Source organism: Canis lupus, chromosome 17 (genome assembly GCF_011100685.1).
Source record: "Canis lupus familiaris isolate Mischka breed German Shepherd chromosome 17, alternate assembly UU_Cfam_GSD_1.0, whole genome shotgun sequence".
NCBI classification, from domain to species: Eukaryota; Metazoa; Chordata; class Mammalia; order Carnivora; family Canidae; genus Canis; species Canis lupus.
The window spans coordinates 29,769,625-29,785,095 of NC_049238.1; the positions used below are offsets into that span (position 1 = coordinate 29,769,625).

General features: G+C 37.2%; 1 protein-coding gene across 1 annotated transcript in view; it reads right to left on the reverse strand.

Annotated features, from left to right (window-relative positions):
- The window catches only part of PRKD3 (protein kinase D3), an 88,464-nt gene that overhangs the window by 3,495 nt on the left and 69,498 nt on the right, over nt 1-15,471 (reverse strand). The window contains exons 13-18 of the mRNA XM_038561275.1: nt 12,386-12,458; nt 11,584-11,690; nt 5,420-5,581; nt 5,080-5,178; nt 2,428-2,695; nt 208-293 (exon numbers count right to left, since the gene is read on the reverse strand). Coding sequence (XP_038417203.1) covers nt 208-293; nt 2,428-2,695; nt 5,080-5,178; nt 5,420-5,581; nt 11,584-11,690; nt 12,386-12,458 — 795 coding nt within the window. The remainder of the gene's footprint in view (nt 1-207; nt 294-2,427; nt 2,696-5,079; nt 5,179-5,419; nt 5,582-11,583; nt 11,691-12,385; nt 12,459-15,471) is intronic.

Consider the following 15,471-nt stretch of genomic DNA (forward strand, 5'->3'; position numbering starts at 1 on the left):
TTCATGGGAGTTTAATTACCTATCAGTTCTGCATTTCAGTGATATACTGCAATTTCCAGAGAGGCAGCCACAGTACAAATTAATCACTGAAGAACACTTAACAGTATTCTAAGATGAGGAGAATCTGTTGGTCTTAGAGTAGTTTCATTAGGTAAGACAAATTACAAGGAATGGCTCAAATGAGGATCACCAAAGATTTTTTTTTACCTGCAGCCAGGGATGACTAAGAGATTTGTCCACACTGTATCGTTTTCTCATCTTCACTTGAAGTAGGTTGTTTATCAAATCAATTGCTAAGAGAAAAGACGAAATCAGACACATGGATTTGGGTGTAATGGGGCACACCAAACTTGGGAGTCTGCCTGGAAGGCTATTCAATCCACAGAAATACAGAGTTGAGGGTTTTTGCTTCTCAAGGCCATAGCCTTGACTGGTCAGTGATCCATAAATGTCTACTGAACGAACAGAGTACCTATTTAGGAAGCGTGTCTGTTTTGTTAAGGTGGCAGGACAGACCACAGGTTCAAGGTGGCAGGACAGACCACAGGTTCAAGCGTCAACTTTGCAGCCACTTACTGCATGTGGCAGAGGGTCAGTTATTACATGCTGCCATTTGTCCGTTTCCTCATCTGTAAACTGAGGTTGTTGAGAAGATGAAATAATACACGTAAAGGGCTTAGAATCATGCTTAGCATTAGCTATTATTATTTTAAAATTAATAAAAAAAACTGATTACAGACTGATTTGTTGTTTCCTTCCAGTGACATCATTCCCTAGTCCCTGGCTTGGTCTGCAAAGGAGCCAAAACTATTGCCTTGCCTCTGTAGATAGGGCTAGACTGACAAGGTAACTTATTACCACAAGTTCACACTCAAAAGATTTTACACAAATACCTTCATGGTGTTTGGTGTATGTGGTGAGATCTTGGCATACTTATTTTATCCAGTTACTTGAAGAAATGGAGCAGCTGCAAAACCAAAACCGTACTGCATACTGACTACAGCCCTATGTGACGGCACACTTGAAATATTGATACAAAAGCCTGGACCCAGGGATGAGTCAAGTGAAAGATTTACATTATAACTGCTTCTGTTTCTCTTCTGCACACCACAGGTATTTTATGAACTCCTCTGTGTTCCAAATACTTCCCATTTTGATCCGCTGTTCCTTAAGTGGTTATCCACCATGTGCATCAAATTATTTGGGGGGTATTTCCTAAAATGCATTCCTTATGTCCTTCTCACTGGTGAAGTGGAATCTCTGGGATATAGCCAGGCATTTTTGTCTTAGTACACTCACTAATTGATTCCGATATGAGAGGGTCTGCACACCACACTGCCCCCAGGAACTCTAAGAGAAACCCTCATATATACTTCAATTAGTTGTTCATTACCAAGTAAGCTAGCTACTGTCTTCACATGTTGTTCCTCAAACTTTACCAGTTTAATGGGCTGTTAATTCCTAGGATTAGGCCTGCTACTTTTGGAAAACCAAAAAGACCCCTGTTCCAAAGGTTGGCTAAATCCAGGTGGGGATATTCTCTAGTGGGGTTCTATTCAGTATGGGACCATTTAGTACATTGTGTGCCCTTCCTGGTAGTATCAAACTAAAGAGGCATAGCCAAGGCATTCTTGATAGGTATAGAACCCAGGCTTGCAGGCTCAAAAACCTTTCCTGGGCAGGGAAAACCAGTGTATCCTGCTTCCTAGGACTGGGCCACAGGAGGGCTGCAAACAAACTGGTGAATGTCTATACAGTTCATTCTAGGTAACTAGCTTACAATCTGGTTCTGAAAATAATTATGAAAAGAAAGAATACTTAAGGAGAAATCTCTCCTGCTAGTAGCCTAAGTTTATCTTACAAAGTTTAGAGAAAGGGCTCAGGGAAGACTTCACAGATGAGCCACGAGTTAAGGGCCCTTGAGAGACTGCAAGGATTTCAGCTGCGAGGCAGAGGGACTGTAGGCAGGTGAAAGGCCCAAGCAAAATGTAGAAAGTAGTTGGCAAGAGTAGACAGGTTTTCTGTAGGGGGGGGGCAAGGAAGAGGAGGATGGAAGGTAAATTCTGGCTGTCTCAGATCTACAGCTGCAATGTGGTTAAAGGGAGCCCAAGATGTCTGGGGCAGAAAAAGACAAAAGTAATGTTTCCTGAAGACAGATTTGGCAGCAGTAGTGACTGGGAAGGACCAGGAAAGAATCTAGTGGACAGGACCATTAAGATAGTCCTATGGATTTGTCCTATGCCTGGGTACTAGATGGACGTTAGAGAAGAGACCATTCAAAAGGAAGACTGCTCAAAAATTGGCTGAATTGAAAGATGAATATGAGAAATTGATGAGACAGGAGAGACATGCTGATTTGGGATCACAAAGATTTTTAGACTAAACGGCACAGAGCTAAAGCTTTTTTTTTTTTTTTCTTCTTCTTACCTTCACCAGAAATTTCTCTCCACGGATTTGGTGGGTACATAAATGCAGCATTTTGGATTTGGTCATTTATATCTTCATCTTCATTAAAAGGAAATGTGCCACTGAGGCTCACATAGACGATAACTCCCACTGACCACATATCTAGAGAACGGTTGTAACCTTTGCTCCTGAGAACTTCAGGGGCTAAGTATGCTGGAGTTCCTACCACAGATCTCCTGAATGACTTTTCACCAATGATGCGTGCAAAACCAAAGTCACACAGCTTCACCTGGGAATAAAAAGATGTTATTAATTTTGCATTTTCATCTATCTATCTCTATATACCTGTCCCTAAGTATGATACTGAATCATTTCAACATACCTGCCAACTACTGATTATGAACAAAAATGAATGTAGATGGGGCAATTGTAAAGTACCCTTTTCCAAAAAAGCAGATACATTTATAACCTTGTGATCTATTACTGACATAAGCACTAGGAAAGCCGTTCATATTTTCTTTAAAAAAAAAAACCAAAAAACAAAAACACCTTTATAAATTCTAGCTTCCAGAATGCCAAAAACCAGACTGGTGGTGTTAAGTGCTCAAAGTTTTTTGATGATATGGGAGAGTGCTGATTTTTTAGCATTTGGCTTTTAAGGAGCTGCTTTTCTATCTGTGAGCAAGAATTATGTGTTTCATTTTTTAATCCTCAGTGACCTCACAGTGCCTGGAAACACAAAGGTACTCAGTAAATGTTTGCCGAATGAAAAATAAGTTGGTATTTAAAAACTGACCCTTTATTTTCCTTAATCCTAGAATCTATATTCTCGAGGATTACTCTCTGTTGGCAAATAACTTGAGGTGTAGTAAAGAGAATTAATGGAGCCCATAGAAGAGCAATGCTAGAGATTGCTTTAAAGATCAAGAGCGAAGGTGTCTTCTATGACTATGCAACAAACAATTGCTGGTGAGATACTGGATTTGACAACAGTTTTGTCTGAAGGTAGCCACAGTCACTACAATATCCTTTTGGGAACAGCGTTCTGGAAGTGTAATGAGCTTGGCAGAGCTCAGAACACTTACCTTGCTGCACATCTTCTAGAAGTTTGGGTTTTGGAAAGTAAGGTCACATTTGTGAACAAGCAAATGCCAAGTACTTTATGGAGGAAATGCGGAAATGCCCTGACTCACAAATGTCTTCACAAAAGCATTATGATAAATTGAAAAAAAGGATTTGGCTTCTAAAAACTGATGGTATAAACTGCCTGGAGAGCAAAGATGAAGGTGCATTCATTCAAATGCTTCTTGCTATTTCTAGGACATGGAGCCTCGTGCATGTTTTTATGGTAGCGTTCTATGTCATTACCGAATGTGGCTCCCTTCTGATTAAGTACTGGAGGAACACAGGATTATTGACCATGAAGACATGTGAACTTCTTTTTGGTTAAATGCCCTAACATCCTGATAAAAGATGCCTTGGCAGTAGGCAACTGAATAAGGAAGTGTGGCCATGGCTAGCATTTGAGCAAGAAGGAATGACAAGTAAATGACATTATTTTCCCTTTGTTCAAAACAGAGGTCAGAAAGATGGAGTTTTAGTCTCACTGTAGGGGTATGCAACCTTTGCCCAACAATTCTGAAAACCAAATGAGATGATAATGTGTGGAAACACTTTTATTTAAAATATCACACCAACTATGAGGGAACCCTTTTTACCTCACAATGACAGGGAATCCGTTTTAAGCCATATAGGCATTATAAAAGAACAGGATTATTTCCTTGTAAGAGTTGAATAATTTTTAACAGTATATCTTCTTCTTAAAAGACAGTTTGAGTTGTATTTAATTCAAGTGAAAGTCAGTTGTCCTTAGTCTGTCTTAGTCTGTCTTAGTGTTTAACTGTGAATTTTTCAAATGTATATAAACAACAGTTTGGCAAAAGATATTCTAGTTAATTGGAGAATTTACCAATGATAAGCATGAAAAATATTTATGGGTACTACCAACATATTCCTCAGGAAGAATGTTTCAAACTTTGGGTTTATGAACCATTTTTTAGGTTATGAAATTTGGATCAAGGTCAACACTTTAGTGAGATGAAATTTATTAACCAAGTAAAAAAAATCCATGCATTACACATAAGTTATGGACACACACAAACAGAGGATATACATGTGTGAGTGATGGCAGGGACAGGAAATGTAATTCTTATATTGGTTTTAGTGAAAATGTTTGAAATAAAATACCATAAAGAGGAAGGGGAGTGAGCAGCCTGCCTCAAAATCTAGTCCCCCCCCCCCCCCCCACAAAAAAAAATCTAGTGTCCTCCACTGACAGTTCTACCCTGTATTATTTTATGGGGAATTTGTTCTGAGCACCAGGCACCAGTCAAGATTCATATCCCTCACTTCATTCCCAATGCACAGGGAGAGTGAACTGCACTATGTGCAAAACGTTATACCTTGAGGTCCAGTTAAGTCTAAAAAGTCTTAATGAAAATAAACAATGAGTAAGATCTGAGTTCAAATTATTCAAGTACTAATCCTCACTGGTAGTTACAGGCTAATTACTTCTGTTAAGATAGTGATATATCTGAACCTATAGCACTTCCTTTCATTACATGGGTGCTCTGTAATGTCAGGTACTTAACAAGGTTCTAGAAAGTATCTTACCTGAGGAAATGGCTCTGCTGATGCAAGCAGCACATTTTCTGGCTTTAAATCACAGTGTACAATATTCTTAAAATGGAGATTCCTCAAGGCAACAAGGATCTGTTATTGGAGAAAACAGAATTTTTTCAGTGCCTGGTAAAAATCATAGCTGAATCCCCATCTGACCTCTTAAATGGTATGGTAATTTGAAAAGTCCACGACAGTTCATCAAGTTTTAACTGAAGTGTTAATCTGTTCTTCAAGGTTAATTCCCACAATATCCTGATATGTAAAAGCACTGCTATTTAATTTTCTGTTTTCAAGTATTCTCGTTTCAAAAAAAAAGAAAGGGTTAAAATACCTGTGTGACCATGAATTTGGTAATTCGTTCTGGAAGTCGACTTTTCTCACTGGATAGAATCATTTCCAACATATCTCCATGTAGCTTTTCCATTACCACAAAAACTCGTTCTGGAGTTTCAAACATACATTCCAGGTTTACAATCCCAGGATGGTGCAAATTCTGAAGAGTTGCAAGGATATTTATATAACCAACTTAAGTAGAGAAATAGTTTTACTATGCAAATATCTAACTGTACTACAATTAATTGTATGGAGTACATGGCACAGAAAGAAAAACAGCATAGAAAAATAAGCAGTAAAAGCAAACAAACAGGATCCTGGATTTGGATTTTCCAAGATCTGTACTGGACTGGATGCACTGAGGGGAAAGGCTGTCTTCCCAATTGATTACCTAAGTGCCCTTGTCCATTACTACATTTTCTTCTTTCTCATCTTTTTAGTCTCCTGACACAATGCTAATTTTATACTGTCCATAAATAGGCACCAATTGCCAGTCAAATTTAGCCAATTACACAGAACTTTGGCTCTCTGGGGCTGTGTCTGTAGAGGTCTGTGCTCGAGAGCTGGTTCCAATTTTAAGGTAGTTATTTATCTAAGTCTGGATTTTCAATCTTCCATTTGCTTTTCCTTCTTTTGGGCTCAAGATCTCTACCTCCATCATCTCCTGTTTCTGTTAATAAAAAAGCAATCTACCTTACTGGTTAAAAACAACAACAACAACAACAAGAACAAAAAACTTTCCTCAGAAGCAGATTATCATGATACGTCAGCCATGCTCAAAAATATTCAACAGCTTTTTATTCCTGAACACAAATCTATTCCTCTGCTTACCCCCTTCCTATCTTCAATAATATGGCTTCATTTCAATTTTAAATATGCTCTATTGGCCTAAGTGTTTAAGCTTTTATTCTTTATTATTAGAAACGTATTTTTTATGCTTTTATCCTTATTATAGGTACTAATTATGCTAAGACATAACTTTTTGGCTTATGTGAAGTTGAGCACCATCTCTAAAATATTTTTTGAATCTGCCATCATCCTCTCAATTCTCACTGTAGCTGCTTTAATTTCAGCTCACATTACCTCTTTCTAGGACGACTGCAGTAGTTTCCATCTAATACTATATATACATGCAGCAGTACTTATCCCATGGTACTGTGCCAAGTGCATGTATCTTACTTTGTAGCCAGTAAGTTCCCTGACAGCAGAGACTTAGTCATTTTAGCTCAATGTCTGAATCATGGTGCTTTAAAAAATGACTAGCAAGTGCAAAATAAATAGTTTACTAATCCATTTAAAATAATGTAATGAGATGGTATTCCAAGCAGCTAAATTAAAAGTGACACATTTCTACAGTGAAAATAGCAGTGAGCAGGGAAAGATTCAGAATATTACAACTTTGATCAACCTAGAGTTGGGGAAAAAAAACAAAAACCTAGAGTTGGAAGTGTGGTTGGCTGTCCCCATGCTGTAGTTTTAAGTTTCTTTCTTCCCACCTGCCGGTAAATGGTATACACACACAAAGATAGAAAGAAGTATTCTGTAACATTGTCTCTTAACTTTATTTATTTAAATGTCCCATTTCCTCTGGAGTCTTTTGGTAAATTATACTTTGATTGAGAATCATTTTCTCCAGGTTTTCAAATTTATCTGATAGAACTGGACAAGGCAGCATCGTAAAATTAAAATGCCTTTAGGTTTTTTTTCAGTAGTTGTGGTCATCTCCCCAAGATGTTCTTTCTTATTTTTGCTTTCCTTTATTGTTCATTCTTTAACCTCTTGAGTTTGATTCTTAATTCATTTATTTTCATTCATTCTTGTGTAAATATTTGAGGTTATAAATTTTTTGAGCAATTGTCCAAAAACTGATATACAGTATTTTCACGATTATTTTTTAAATACTCTGAAATCTTGATTTTGCTCTAAGATATTAAAAAAATTTTTTTCAGGTGGTGGGAGCTTTCTGTTCTCCAATTTTGTCATTTATTTCTAGTTTTATTGCATTAGGATCAAAGGATACTATTCATCCTGCTGTTTTGAATGAATGGGGTACTCTCTGTTCTTTGATTTTTAGGGTACAGACTTTAGTATAAAGTGGTTAGATTACCTTATACTGTTTAGGCCTTCCATGTTGTTAGCTTTGGCTACTTCATCTGCCAAGACTCCTATGTGCTTTTCAGTTTCTCCCTGCCGCCTCTCTAGTTTTCCTTTATAATGCCGCTATTTGGTGTAATCTTCTCTCTTCCACTACTAAAGTGCCCTTCTTCCCTTCACTTACTGTGTCTTCCCTTGAATTAAATCTTATCAGATCATGACCCCCTTGGCTTTCTTCTATTTGAGGAGGCAGCTAGAGAGGATATCACAATTGCAGATATCAGAAAGTGCCAGCAAAAACAGCACTTAATGTGGTGCCTCTTCCTGCATGCACCCTTGGCTCCATTTCCAGTGTTTCTGGAAGAACTCCTTTACCTATTTTATAGGTCTGAGCTTTCTTCTATTTTCATAAGTTTTGAAATTTTTTCTCTATTATCATTTTTCTTGTTGCTTTTAGGTGACTTCTGAGAAGGGGAAAAATGGTGAATTTATACACCACAGTGTTAAAACCAGAAATTTCTCTTTGAAATATCTCCTAATATTTTTCTCATTTACATAGGAAGCCATGAGAGCAACACACATTTTCTCCCATTACTACTCTATAACCAACCCTTTTCAGGCAAGAGCAAAAGATATTTTATATTACCATATCCCTATGAAACACAAGTAAAACGCCTTCCTTTCTTTCCTGCCTCATAATATACTCCTCAGCCAGATGTAGCCATGTTGACAGTTTATGTAGGTGTGGATCCTTTTCTTTACATAACTGATGTACACATGTGCAAATTACACATTACCCTAAGAAACTATACAAATGGAACCATTCCACATTTCTATTTAAAAAATTTAACAATATGTTATAGGTAATGCTCCATATAAACACATTTATTCAATAAATGTTAAATGAGTATTTGCTATGCTCTTGGTACTATGTAGGTAGTCTGGATTCAAGAGTAAACAAAACTGACAAGTACCTCTCATCTTGTGAAGCTTATTCTAGCAAGGTGGGATAGATAATAGGTGATAAACTAGTAAACTACCCAGTATGAAGGTGGTAAATGCTATGGAAGGAAGAAAAAGTAAGGAGGTGGGGGTGGATGGGTGTAATGCTAAACAGAATGCATGGGCCTCATTAGCAAATGACACACGGCATTCCAGGCAGAGGGAATAGATAAAGCAAAGTCCTTGAGACAGGACCATATCTGACATATTTAAGGAATAGGGAGACAGTGGGGCCATCATTCAGAAGAGACTCAATTTGTTGAAAGTAGTATCTACACTGGGACCTTTTCCAAGAGATTTTGGTTCAGCCTAACAGTATCTGCAGATGTCCAAAAATGTCATGTCTTCTTTTCTTTTTTTTTTTTTTTTTTTTTTTTTTTTGAAGATTCTATTTATTCATGAGAGACAGAAAGAGAGGGAGGGAAGCAGAGACAGAGGGCAGGCTCCCCATGGAGCAGGGAGCCCAATGCAAGACTTGATCCCAGGACCCTGGGATCACCACCTGAGCCGAAAGCAGGCGCCCAACTGACTGAGCTACCCAGGCACCCCATGTCCTCCTTTCTTTTAAATTGATAGAAATATAGAGTTTATCACCAAGCACTCAAGAGCGAGGCTGGATGTTTCTGGGTTAACTATAAGGTCATTCCTTAATCACTGATTCTGTAATTGACTCTCCCTGCCACTGGAAAGGCCAAAACTGTAGTCTCAGTAGTATGCTTAGTCTTTGTGCTATAACCTTTCTTTATAAAGGTGAGGACATAGGGAAGAAAAACTGTGGAAGTCAGTGGAGCTGCAGGTAACTTACAGTACCAGAATCAACTATCAGGCTGGCGTCAGCCAGCCTTTTAGGTTTGTTTAATGAGGACTACATACAAGAAGAATCAGGGGCAAAGACTGGAAAGTAAGGATGACACAGCTGAGAGGGGAGGGGGGAACCAAAGGGTGGAGTATATAAGTGTAGTAAGTTCCTTTCAACCCGTATGCAACAGTCTAGCTGAAATGCCCATATGACTAAATCCTGTGTAATGAATTTCATCAAATGAAATGAGTTGCTATTTGGAAAAAAGTTTCCTTTAAAAAATGTTTTTACCAAATTCAGATTGTTCTAAGAGAATTGTAATTCAAACACAAAGTAGACTAAAGTTGATCGTTATATATAGAAGAATTTGTTGAATTTATACATTGCAAAGGAAATAAAGTCACGATTTTACGTATGTGCGCACACGTGCGCACACATACACACACAGCAGGTCCAGTGTGGTAGAGTAGAAACAGCATGTGGTTTGCAGACAGATTGAAACTCTAAACCTGGGCAGCCTGGGTGACTCAGTGGTTTAGTGCAGCCTTCGCCCAGGGTGTGATCCTGGAGACCCGGGATCGAGTCCCGCGTCGGGCTCCCTGCATGGAGCCTGCTTCTCCCTCTGCCTGTATCTCTGCCTCTTTCTCTCTCTGTGTGTCTCTCATGAATAAATAAATAAAATCTTAAAAAAAAAACAAACCCTCTAAACCTGTCCTCTTCCTTGGGTGATGTTAAGAAAAAGTACTTATTAATAAGTACAGTTTCTGGCACAAAGTAAGTCATTAACTAAATATAAAAATGTAAATTTGTATATAAACAATTTGAAGAGAATCTACAACAAAAGCATGGTATTAAATTTAAGATGAAAATAGTATATTTGGAGACATACTACAATTACTTAACCATATTCCCTGTATGGTAGTCAATGAAAAAGAAGTATTATAAAATTAAATCTTAGGAGTTTTAAACTAATAACAATTGCTACAGAAGGCTATACTACCATTGTTGCCCTGTGCATTACCCAGAATTCCCTAAATTTAATTATTATGAGCCATAGTTGATAAAACATGGCCAAAAACACTTTAGTGTTTAGTTCAGAGATTTGTCTGTGATCAGAGTGGCAAGGATGAATCAAGCCTTAAGAATGTATCCTTAATATTTATTTATTTTTGTTATATTAGTGGGACAATGAACAAGATTCCAGAATTAGATATGAAAAAAGATCACTAACAATATTCACATTCTAATACAGTCCGAATGCTATTAATATTCTATATGAAGACAGTTGTACAGGAGGAAGTGACCTTGAAGGGACCATAAGTAGCTTGTAGACCACAATCTTTTGATTATCACTCCTCTGAAAAACACAGGAGGCAAATGTCATTGCTGGTAACCAATAATGTAATACATGTAAAATGAATTGTGTGTTTGTAAGTTTCTTACCTGCTTCTTCAAGGAAGCCTAAGTTCAGTAGGTTTTGTCTTCTTGAACTTCACTCACAAGCAAATGGGGTTCTGACAGCATTAACTATTATATTACCATGATTTCTTAAATATTATCCAAAAGCTACACAATGAATAGACGTTTGCATATTATAATTTATATGATATTCATACAAATAAAGATAAAACTAAATTTAAGTCTTCTTGATGACCCCCAAAAGAGGTAAAAATGTTAAATGAAAATGGTAATTTATTTAATGAAAGTTAGGTCATTACTAATATATATTTAAAAATATACCTTAATGGTATTATAAAATTAAGTCTTTAGAGTTTTAAATTAATAAAATAACAAATGCTACTGTGAAAAGGCACACAATTTTTAAGCATTTATTTTTACAGCAATTGCTATGTCAACCAAGTACCATCATCTGTGAGCACTGCATGGGTACAGCACTGACCTCCCAAGCCAAATGTGGTGACAGAAGTATCCAAGTATTTTGAGCTTCTGGAGTGATGAATTAATAAATTCTTACTTTGTTGTTATTAAGATTTTACTTATGAAAATGTATTCTAAACAAACTATCATAATGGCAGTTCTTGTAACTCCTAGAGGACTGTAATTTAATTTTTCCCTTTAAAAAAAAAAAGACATAAGGATTTAATGTAGATGCCCACCAGCCTCTCACTGAGCCCAAAGGGTCATAAGATGAAAACAGAAGAAAAAACAAGCTTTTTTTCTTATCAGCTCTAAAAAGACTTACATTTAAAAATCCACAAATCAAAAATTAAAACCAATACAAAGCAACTTGGGTTTTTTTTTTTTACCTGTAAAATAGCCACTTCATTACGGAGTTGACTTTCCTGTTTTGTGGGGAACCTCATCTTATCAATTACTTTAATAGCCACATCCCTTCCAGTTTTTCTATGTTTTCCTATTAAAAAAAAAAAAAAAAAAAGGTATAGAAAAAAGCAAATTGACAGCTCATATACAATATAAAAGCTTTATTAGGACGTTGTCCAAAGACTGAAACTGATATGTATTTATTTACTCTTAGATTTCTTTTTTTGGCTGATTTTGTTCCTTCTCCTTTACTCTTTAAGAAGTAAATTATTATTTTCCCTTAATAATAGTTGCCCCTAATAAAGGCATACTTCAAATGCCAGGAAATTTGAATCAACTTTTTTGCTGAAAAATAGTCTACCTTATTAAATAAATGATAGTTAACTTAACTACTCTTAGTCTTCAGATACTGTCAAGATAGAAACATTGTATCAGTGAACTAATTTTATTCTAGATTCACTGAGTCAGCACAGTTATTTAACCACATGTCAGAGCAAGTGTTGAGGCAGAAAGGCCACTTAAAGAGTGTCTAGCAAGGGAGGACTAGGATTTAATATTGCTTTTCTTTTATACCTTGGATTATAGCTTATAAAGTACTTTTATGTGTATCAGGCTTAATTAACAACCTGTGAACAATGCAGGTCAAGTTTTGTAAGCTCCATTAAACAGATGAAGATACTAAGCACAGTGAGCTTAAATGACTCTGCCAATATCATGAGCCACAGATCTTAGGATCTGATACAACATTCATGCGAACAGCAGACAAATGGGCCTGCAGTCACTTACCTCCATAGACGATACCAAACTGGCCTGAACCAAGCACCTCATCGGCAAAGATCTGGTAAACAGTGCTAATGTCCTATTTAGGGAAGGGTAAGCAGCATTATTTCCCTCTATTTAACACTGTCAACATCTCTCTTTTCAAAATACTTTAAGATATTTTTGTTTCTGAGAGGCAGCTAAATTGCCTAACAAATATTTTATGAACAGACTTCCCATGTCCTAGAAAAGCCCAATTTTAATGCTATGGCTCTTGACATACAAGTATAATCTATTCTGTAAGAAGGCCTTTGAGGGGAAAAAGTTTTGAATAAAATAAAATCTTGTATTTATTAAGTAATGCTCCATAAAAAGTTAACAAAAAAAATTAAGAACAAAATTTTACCTATTTCACCATTAAGGAGATTTGTTATCTTTGATCTGAGAGAAAAACTCAGAAGGTTCATATTACTGAGATTTAAGCTCATTTTGAAAGCCTGATGGAAAGGGTTATGTGTGAGAAAGTCTGTAACTTAGATCCCTCTTCAATCTTCTTCCCTCCCTCCCTTCCTTCTTGGTGCTGGCTGTTGCTGTGGGAATATCTTTGGAGGGCGCTCTCCAGTCCTCTCCCTGGTGCTTCAGTCAGGAGTCTCCGTCTGGGTATGTGCCACAGTCGGCATGGAGGGTGTTATACTCCCCCCAAGTGCCTGTTTCATGGCAGTAACTCAACTGAATAAACAGAATTGCACAGACCTCAATTTCTCACTGGTAAAGGTGATACATAACATCTAATTCACTGGATTTTTAAGTAAATTAAATGAAAGATATATATCAAGTGTCAAGTCCAGTGCCCAGCATATAAAAATCAGTAATTCCATAAATCTGATTTCCTAATTTCTGTTGAAATTGGATAATCCTAAATTGTTGACTTCCCTGGGACTTGGCTTTCTCATCTGTATAAAAGTATTCTACATCTCTAGGATTCCTCCTAATTTAAAAAATGCCTGTGAATTTAGGATTGTCATCAACATTTATTGAGCCCTAACTGTATAGAGGACTCTGTAAAAGGCAGCTAATTTGTAAAACAGACCTAGGTAAGAGGCTTATGATGTATTAGAGAAACAGTGAAATCTATTAAAAAGGTAAATAATTCAGGACATACCAGGGTCAAATAAGTACTACATATTTGTAGAAGCTCTCCTAACACCTGTTCTTTACTCATTCACCAGAACAACCTGTACTCTCCCCATTCCCTCTGAAGAGCACACACTGATTGATGTCTACAGTAGCCTAACAAACTGGGGGTGGTGTCCCAAAGAGTGAATCTTTAAACTGAACATGTTCCCAAACCCTTTATGCCAAATGTACTTGTTATAGATCACAGAGTTTAATTACTGCAAAAATTTAAATATATATACTTTTTAAGTCAATGAAACAGAGATTACTATGAAAACTAGGTAGTTTTAGAAACTCCATAAAGGGGTGTCTGGGTGGCTCAGTCAGTTAAGCATCCAACTCTTGGTTTCTGCTCAGGTCATGATCTCAGGGCAGTGAGACTGAGCCTGGTGTGGGGCTCCATGCTCAGTGTAGGTCTGCTTGAGATTCTCTCTCCCTCTCTCCCTCCTGTTTATGTTCTCTCTTTCTAAACAAATAACTCTTAAAAAAGAAAAAAAGAAACTCCATAAAGATGAGATACCAAACCAATTGCTGTCAATTTATTTGTGAGCAAAATAAAGATTGGGGGAGTGAGAATTCTGTTTCCAGAATAATTCACAAGTATTCCTGGTTCTACTTTAAAGAAACAAAAATTGGAAATTATAGAGAATGCATTATGGGCACTGTTGTATAATAAGAATTTGACTGGCCTTTGTCCCTGGTTCCTAAAAGAGACCCTAAATCCTTGGAATTTCCCAATTCATAGGAGTTTCTTACATTATGTCATTCGTGAGCCCTTTGGATCACACCTGAAGTATGCTAACAAGATGATTCAGGATGGGGTAGGGTCACCAGAAAGATCAACCAAGAGTGTTGGGGCTTCGAACTAGTCCAAACTCAAGGGAGGCAGAGGGGAGTAGGAGAATGAGTTCAATCATGTGGCCAAAGATTCAGTCAATCATGCCTACTTAATGAAACTCTAATAAAAACTTTGGACACTAAGGCCAGATAATTTTCCAGGCTAGTGACACATCAATGTGCTGGTAGATTTGCATGTCCTGATTTCAGGGAGAGAATGCAGAAGCTCTACATTCAGAACTCTCCCAGACTGCATCCTATGCGTCTTTGGTTGGCTGGTCTGGAATTTTATCCTTTTTAAATAAAGCTGTAATCCTAAATCCAGCACTTTCCCTAGGTTCTGAGTCATTCTAATGAATTACTGAACCTCAGTGTGGGTTCATGGGAATCCTCTGAATCTGTAGCCAATTGGTCAGAAGTACGGGTGAACTCTGGACCTCTGTACTTGTGGCTGGTGTCTCAAATAAAGGCAGCCTTGTTAGGAACTGTGCCCTTAACCTGTGGAGTCTGCACAAAATCAGGGTGATTAGCATCAGAACTGTATTACTACATACAGATGTGGTTGATGCAAGATAGACCAAGTGGAACTCTACTTAGCAGACCCATACTTAAAGAAAAAAATCTCAGCTCTGTGACAAAGCAAATCAATCAATGTGCATATATGCATGTTTTAAGGTATAATGAAAAATTTTAAGGTTTATAAGAATCATTTTTATATGCTTCCCAACTTTAATCAGCTTTTTGTTTAACCAACCAAATTTTGGTTCTAATCAGAGTAGATGAGGGAACATCCACTATTCATATAAAAACTGATAGAAACGTTTTTTCACAAAGACCAGCTCTGAACCTTTTCTGTTCTCAGCAATGAATGGGTATGTCCCTCAAGTTCCTGGGAGATCCTTCAAAGTTAGTGATCTCGTGTTTGTATTATTCCTCTTTCCCTCCCCAAGAATCTGGTATCTGTTCTACCTACCACTACAAGAGATATACAGATTACATCTCCTTGAAACCCTCTATTTCCTGGATATCCACTACTGGATATCCAGTTTTCACTGCAATCTTAGAAAAGCCAACATCTATATGCTACAGAGCTGTAGCTG